General features: G+C 40.1%; 1 protein-coding gene across 1 annotated transcript; it reads right to left on the reverse strand.

Moving 5' to 3' along the window:
• Positions 1-6,895: 6,895 nt before the first annotated feature.
• On the reverse strand, positions 6,896-8,499 carry LOC148016829 (uncharacterized). Its single transcript, XM_087662699.1, has 4 exons — positions 8,358-8,499; positions 7,910-8,261; positions 7,540-7,727; positions 6,896-7,427 (listed from the first exon to the last, which is right to left on the reverse strand). Exons 1-4 carry the CDS (start codon positions 8,361-8,363, stop codon positions 7,062-7,064), a joined length of 912 nt encoding a protein of 303 aa, XP_087518825.1. The 5' UTR covers positions 8,364-8,499; the 3' UTR covers positions 6,896-7,061.
• Positions 8,500-8,826: the final 327 nt, after the last annotated feature.

Below are 8,826 nucleotides of genomic sequence, written 5' to 3' on the forward strand. Positions count from 1 at the left end.
GATAATAATTAACCTGAAGGTTCAAAGCGGGTGACTGGGAGTTCTCAGTCTTCTTCTTCAGGTCTAGAGCAGATTATGACTAATGTTCAAAAAGCCAAAAGTATAGGAAGCTCAAAAATCCTCAAATACAAAGGATGCAAAGCCAAAAAAAGCAACCTAGATTCAAGCTGCTTTTTGACACTAAGATGACTATGGACTTGAAGAAGGTGCTTGAGATTTGGATTATTAACTATAAAATTGAATTCACTCTTGGAGAAGGCTTGGGAATTTCCAAAATATAATTTCATGATGTTATTATCAACATCATTAAAAGAAAATGATAGATTATTGAAGAACTGACATAGAATATGATCCATTGAGAGGCTTTAGGAGTTGCTAAGGCTATAATCTATGGCTTCATACTGAGGAGATTGATTATGATGAGGAGATTACTGAGGAGTGTATAGATGGAGCTTTATGTTTGTAGTTTGAGAAGACTCTTGAACCTTTACTTCAGCATGTATAGTATGTAGAGAGTGATGACGCAAAATACAAAACTCCAAATTGAGTATCGATTTGCCAAATAGAAACTTTTAGGGTGTCCAAGCAAGGCATATCTACAATTCAAAATATCTGCAACCTAAATGATGATTAAGTGAACTTCTTCTATGCTTAAAATTCATAACATAAGATTTTTATAACATACACAATACATCAAATTTAAGCATGAAAAGAACATGAATCAAGAATTGAAGAGATACTACATAGGTATACTTCTTGATTATCTTCCTCAGGAAATTGCTTGTAGTCAATTGTGATAGCTCTAATACCATGTTGAGATATAGAGAGGGTGTATATATATATATATATATGTGTGTGTGTATATATATATGTATATATATATATATATATGTATGTATGTATGTATGTATGTATATATATATATATATAGAGAGAGAGAGAGAGAGAGAGAGCTTGTACACTCCCAAAGAGTATTTCATATTGATAACAATCTAGATATATATAGGTGAGACCTTGTCTAGATAGGGTGAGCTATATATAGCTCCAAGACATTCCATAGGCCTTTTCAATGCTACTTTGAAAGTACTCATTATTTGATATAGAATAGACCAAGACTTGCTATCAAAAGACCTTAACCATATTGCTAAAGGCCCAGGCTTTTATTCCACAACATATTGCTACCCATGCATAACTATATGTTTCATGAAATAGGACAACATTACATGGCCATATATAGACACACGATGTTTTATCCCATGCACATGCACAAAAATCGTCTTGGATTCACTCTATGTGGGGTGAGAAAACTATTTCAAATGCGTCAAATTGCATTTTTTTCTACCAAAACTTTCCAATTTTTGTGTTTGATTTCTAATTCTTCAAACACTTTTACCTTTATGCCTAACATCCAAATGATGATCTACTCAAAAGTCAAATCCAAGCATCCAAGTTTCATGTCAAGAACTCAAAACAAAATATAGATCCAAACCAATGTTGAAACCCAAAATAGTTGCCCCATAACTTCCAACTCCCTCAATCAAATCCAAGGTAGAATTTAGAAGGGAGTGGAAGCCAAAAGAATCTACAAAGGAGTTTTCACCCTAATATACTATTAGAAAAGCCAAATGTTAGTGACTATGACAACCAACAGCTTTCAAAGCATTGATCCATTAAAATCTAGCAACTAAAGTAAGATACCAAAGCTCATGGGGAAACCAAAGGCATCAACATCAACCAAAATACCTTCAAAATCAAGTGAAGCCTTGTTCCGAGAACTACTATAGGAGCACAAAGGCTCTCACTTCAAATTTTGAGTTTTTGGTGCTTGAGCCCTATGGGCCTAAAACAGACACAAATTTTTCTAATTGTAAAAACATGTCATTTTGTCAAATTTGGGGCTTTAATAGTTCCATCTTGTAAATCTAGGTCAATATCTAGAAGTCAATGAAGTTCAGGCCAATTGCCCCAAATAGGTCTATAAAAGTGACTTAGGGTTCATATTATGTAAGTTTTTGGTTTAAGTCTTATGAAAGCTCTTGTGATTGTCAATTGCAACTAAGCATTGCTGAGCTCAAAACTTCCCAACTATGTATTTGATTCACTTCAAACTTGTTAAGGGTAATTCTTGTATTGCTCCTCTGATATTTATATGTAGGTTTTCTTGTTTGGTCACAAGTTGCATCCGTTTGACATGTGTTGTCCAGATCATGTTTAAGTCATATTTAGTGCAGTAGATAAGTTCTTTAAGTGTCTTGATTGCATAGGAGTAGTGTAAAGGCCTAGAGGATTTATATGACACCTTGTTTGTGTCTTTTGGACTACTTTGACCAATGGCCCTAGATAACATTCTTGGAGCTCGAGAACATGTCTTAAGGTAAGGTTATAGAAATGTGCACCTAGGATTTCCTAGCACACTCTTAGGCTTGTTAGGCACATAAGGAGACTCTAGCAACACATTTGACTTTGTTCCATTCAATTGCACAAGATGTGCCTTAGCAACCATATGCATCCGCATAGGTACTTATGATCTCCTAGGCTACCTATGCCCTAGTCACGTCAAATATGTCATCTATAGACATATTATGTTGAGGAGTTCTTGTTACACTATAGACATTTGTCCTGTAAATGTAGAACAATTGGTGCTATTGCCAAAACGACTAGCACCTAGACTAATTATGAACAATGTTACATTGACTATCCTAGGCTAGATTGAACTTCCCTAGGTGAATGCCTAGTGAAGTTCTCAAATCATTTAGAGTTGGGGGTGGAAGTGGGACTCCTAGGCTTCCAGTTTGTTGATGAGTATGGGACACTCTACCAAAGTCCACTAGGATAGCACTGTGTATGTGCTGTGACTTGCAATACACAAGTGATGTCCGTATGCATATGTATATGATGTGTGTGATTATAATTCTTATGTTCTTATCAAATTTTAGAGAAGGATAGGTGTTATCCCTACCCTGGTTGTATTCTGAGTGATTTGGTGGTGCTAGTCCAAGTGCCATAGTTTTTGTGTCTGAGTTTAATTTAGTAGTTGCTATTCAAATACTAGGCATCCCCAACTTCGTGACCACCTAGCCTAGTCTTTGTGCAGACAGCCCCATCTCCATTATCATTCCCTTCAAGTCGATTGTTCACATAGTCACTTCCTTATTGCCCAGCTAGACAAGCCTAGCCCTAGTGTCAAGGCCTATCTGGCCCTCTCCATTTCCATATAATCCGACCTTTCTCATACACACTTGCCACTCACCATTTTTCAAAACACTTGCTCGGCCTGATCCACATCATTGATACTACTTGGCTCTTATAGATATATGGTCATGACCTCCACATCTTCCATGTATTGATGTCTTCCTCGTTTACTACACCAACTCCAACCCTTTCCCCAGTCGAATAAGCCTCAGCTCTATAGACCTTTCCAGCTTGTTGACCATTGTCTAAATGTGGCTTACAACGTGACCAACTCTCTGCACAATACAATGGCCCTAAGACCTTTGCCTCACTCCATCATATCAATGACCCCTACCCACTTGGCCAACCCACTTCCTACACAAGCCATACCAACTTTACCAGAATTCCTTGCTGCCGCGAAACAGCCCTCAACCTATTTTCATAGCTGTTGTCCCCCATGGCTGTGAGGTCCTTTAATACAATCCAGTTCTTCAACATACCATATCGGCCTTGTTTCTCTAGTTCAATGACCTTGGACCTCCCTAGACCCCTCAGACCCTACATTTGGTATCGAATTCTATCCCTACACTTAACCTTGCCCAACCTGTACCTATGCTAAGGATAAGGCCATGCTATCACTATTCTCCTGGCTAATATTCCCCCATAATCTACTCAGCCCACACTCTTGATCTTACCAAGGAGTGCTAGCCTTTCTCAATCCTCTAGTTGCTCCATCCCCATTGCCAAGCCTAGTTGACACCAGCTATCACCTGCCCCTTGAAGCAGCCCCACCCAATCCTAACACCAGCCTTGACCTAACACACTTTATTCTTCTCACTCTAGTTGTTGTAAGTGACCATCTATCTAGCCCTCACTCAGTTCATCCCTCATGATCCAAATAGGCCTCTTAAATTGACCCCTAACCTGGATGTTTTCCAAAAACCATCCCTAGTGCTAGCTACTCATGACAACAACCCGACCCCCTGTACCCTATGCTATGTCAACCATTACCTTGGTGACGGCGGCCCTAGCTGAGAATCCTCCTACCCCTGTCTTTTCTGACTACCAGCACAGCCCCAATGTTTCACCTAGTCTCCTAAGTTGGTTGTTAACAACTCACTTGACCCTCACGATTCATTGATTGATCCCTTTACCCAGTCATTTTGCAACCTTTGCCCTTTTTGTAGACGATCACAACCTTTCACCTACTAGCCCCATCATTAATGTGTGTTTGTGAAGAATAGAGAAAGATGTGTGTGTGTGTGTGTGTGTGTGTGTGTGTGTGTGTGTGTGTGTGTGTGTTCGTGCATAAATGGAAACCAATTGAATAATTAATTGACTAATCAAGTAATTAATTATTGATTATGTATAGGGAGAGGGAGAGAGAGAGACTATGCGTGTGTTTTGTGTTTGTGTAATTAATCAATGAGTTAGTTAATTAGTTACTTTCATTTTCTTTCAATGAGAGAGAGGGGGGAGAAAGGGTGTGTGTGTGTATGTGAGTGGACGAGAGAGAGAGAGAGATTATGTATATGTGTGTGAGGTTGGAAAGAGAGAGAGAGAGAGAGAGAGAGAGAGAGAGAGAGAGAGAGAGAGAGAGAGAGAGAGAGAGAGAGAGAGAGAGTGAGTGAGTGAGTGAGTGAGTGAGTGTGTGTGTGTGTGTAAAAGTCTACATGTGTGGGAAGAGAGAGAGGGAGAGTGACAGTGAGAGATGTATGCATATGTGTAAAGGGAAAAGAGAGAGAAGAGTGAGAGAGTTAATTAGGTAGAGGCAAGGTAAAGAAAAATAAAGGAAAGAAGGAAAAAATGAGGGTGATTATGGAAAGGTGGATGTGCACGTGTGTTGATGGGTATGTGTGTGTGTGTGTTTTCTTTTCTTTTAATATGCCCTATTTTTTTATTTGTTTCAAAAATGTAAAAAATATCCAAATATAACTAGAATTAATCAAAAAAAATTTCCAAGTGTTCTTAGTACAAGCTCACATTTATACCCAAATAGTATTTTTAAAAGATTGCATAAAAATTTATATCATCCCAAAAAAATTCAGCTACATTTTGGTATGCAAATGATCAACTGCAAAATATAATAGAGAATAAAGGCACTCAAACTTGCACAAAATTAATGATCTCAAGCCTCATAAATTTAACTTAAGCATACATGTGAGAGAATCACCAATTTCTAGCTCCAAACCGCTTTACTATGAACAATCTAGTTAAAACCATAATATTAGCATAATATTTTAGGAATTTAAAAGATAAACATATCAAACTCACTTCTAAATGCACACCTACTTATATATAGTACCAAACGCACATGAGAATTAGTGAGTTATTAGTATAATGATTAATATATTTTGCTAATTGTACATTAATTAATCACTCTAATCTCATAAATTATATATTATTTTATTACAACAGAGTGATGAGAAAGCCTCTAATTAGGAAAAAACAACATTCTACAACCAAAATTAACCATTCTAATAATTGATTTCTCTTCCTAAACACATTTCTAACACTAAACTCTCAATTCTTAAGTACAAACTCCTCTAGCTTAGGTTGCTTGTCCCCAACAATGATGCCAAATGTTGAGGAAAAACACACGTTTAGCTTAGGTTGCTCCTCCAACACATCCAAACCAACAAAATTTCAAGCAGGAGAGGTAGTCACCTAGCTAGGACATAGAGAAATCATAAACACTAAGATATGTGAGAGTAGTGCAAGATTAGAGAGAGGTGAATGAGAGTGATTAGGAAGAGAATGCACTAACAATTGTACTAATTGCAATGGGCTACTGACTACACACTAGTCAATCTCACACAAAAGTGGATATTGGCATAATGTCATGCAAATCACATACTAATGATGCATTAATTAAATGCAAGAATATAATTAGCAAAGATAAGGGAGAAAGTGAGAGTCATTTATCTTGTATTCATGGATCCAATGAGTATTTGAGCATGGAAAAGAGTTCCAATCTCCATACTTGCCTTCTTCTCCAAGCCCACATATGCATGAAAAATGCAGATTATTAGTACTCTCATTTATTCATGTAGACTCATGCCTTGAGGGAAAATATACAATTTGGAACTCAAGATGAGCCCATATCATGATTCATACACAATGTACATGCGTAAAGATGCAAAAAATTGTGTGTATGTGGCCGTTGCATCCACTATGGTGTCATGGCAATGTTAGCATTCGCCAACACCTTATTATTAAAAGCTTTTTTATGGAAATAGTCATTATTTTTTATCTCAAATGAGAAGATGACTGCATGATTTTGAAGTTAAAAGCCAATGATTGAATGAAATAATTCCAAAGACTACGCGGTACAAAAGCATGATGAATCACTAATGCAAATCACAAAACAAAAGACCCCAATATACAAAAGGTTGCGTACTACCACTATTGTTGCTTAGATGCAATTTTCATGATCATGTGAAATTGCAAGGCTCATAGTGAGCTTCAAAACAATGATTGCTCATCCAGAGACATCATAAAACATATGAATGCTTGGAAATTGAGGAGTTGAAATGTGAGTAATACTATAGAAGTTTAAGGTTGAATATAGTTTGCATGCATCATGCTTACAATGATTGTAAATTGGAGTACTTTTGTTTCATCACGTGGTAGAGTACACGTGATTAATCTTGATATTTTTCAATACTAACTTAAACACACACGTGTTGAAAAGTTCGCATGGCCACACAACTTACAAGATATAAAGAAGACAAACCGATTATGATGCTTAATATGTCTATGTGCTCAATATGTAGTAGTTCATACCAAGTGTCACATAAATTAGGCATGCCAATTATGATGCTTATTTAAGAGCAAACTCCCTGTGGTAGGTGTTGCACAAACACCTCATCAACAAGTGGGTCCTCCACCTAGAAACAAATAATTGCAAGACCAACCACAACCCACGATAGAGACTGCACGAACAGTGCTTCAGCTCGAGGGTCATCCTGTGGAGGAGGTTGACGTTGCCCAGGGGGCGGTGGGTCAATTGTGACCACACGCCCTTGTTCCATGCTTTGTAAGAAAGCATTGCGTATGCGGCTTCGACCCACCCTGTAACGGACGGGCACCAACACGCTAGCATACACAGCACTCCCATTTTGTACAGCGAGGCTGTAGTATTGCAGATTATGCATGGGGAACGCGCCATTCTCTTGGTTGTCGATTCTCCATCCTTGGCGGTGAGGTGTGTACTCATTAGGCCGTGGGCGACGTGGAAATTCCACCAGAGTAGCCTACAGAACACCATTCAACATGGATCGTCATGTTCAACTTAAACCCAACTCCACGCTTTTGCTCAATAGCACCGATAACTGCGACGGTGAATGATAGAAGGGCAGTGATGACCTGTCCTAGGTTGCGGTCCATGATGTCAAGATCCCACAAACGCACAAGGTTCTGTATATCTTGCTTATCATCTTTGGTGGGCGGTGTAATGCTAACCTCTCGCTTCGGGCGGTGCGGCTTCAGAGACTCGGCATAGTCACGCATTTTTTGGTCGTCCGAGACATCGTAAGAACCGAATCCGGCCTCATCTACAGCACCAATTCATTACTACGTCATAAGCACGTGCGCGCGCGAGCACACACCTCCCCCTCGTGTGTCTCTCTCTCTCTCTCTCTCTCTCTCTCTCTCTCTCTTTCTCTCTCAGACGCACACACACGTAAGTACGTACGTATGTAGGAATACCGTACGATCCAAGGGAGTTTTGAGGTACCGTTATCAGGAGAGTTGTATGGCTGCGCGGGATTGACTAGCCATAGCAGCCGTCCTTCAATGTTTGCAACGTTGCGGTCCAGATCCAGCTGGAAGGGCACACTGGTCTGATCGCGTCGCCTGGCCGTTCCGCGCAATGTTGTGCCCGTGAGACTAACGCCTTCGGATGTCAGCAGGTAGTTGCCTGGCCTCTGCGGCGCGAACTGCACGTTTCCGTCGGAGTTCTGGAGAAAGAAATTGAGGTCCAGCGTGGATGCCAGCCACTGGCCATCCGATGTCCGGCAGGAGGCCTGCAAGAACTTCCCTTTCTGTTGGAGCGTAATATCCCGGGAGGTTTGTGAGAATTTGCCACCCTGCATGCACGATGCAACTCACTTAGATTTTGATGATTCGAATCGTACCATAGCAGAAAGAAGAGAAGTAATGCTGGCGGCCTAGGGACTACTTACAGCCATGCTTAATTCGAATGTATTAATGACGAATATAGCGCCCACCGATGAATGAGAGAGTTACCACGGTACCACCAGAGATCAGAGCAGCGCAACTTGTGAGGTACATATGTGGTGTTGGGATGATCACTCTGTGTGTATATATATTGGTAGGGTGTTGCGCTGTTATCCTGCTGCTGCTGCTCATTATCACTGGACCGTATCCGGATGCCATCGGAAAAGGACACCTCGCGTGCCTAGCTTTATCCCCAAGAATAAGGCGGCACATCAAGCCTGCATCGGCGTCGCTCTTTAGCTCGTGTGCATCAGACTAGGAACTTAGTAGGAAGGCACCTATATGGTTCACTGGACCGCATGCCATCGGAAAAGGATGCCTCGTGTGCCTAGCTTTATCCTCAAGAAAAAGGCGGCACATCAAACGTGCATCGGCGTCGCGCTTTAGCTCGTGTACATGAGAGTAGGAAGGCAC

The sequence above is a fragment of the Lygodium microphyllum genome, chromosome 22 (genome assembly GCF_053477565.2).
Source record: "Lygodium microphyllum isolate KBCC chromosome 22, Lygodium_microphyllum_v1.1.10, whole genome shotgun sequence".
Lineage (NCBI taxonomy): Eukaryota > Viridiplantae > Streptophyta > Polypodiopsida > Schizaeales > Lygodiaceae > Lygodium > Lygodium microphyllum.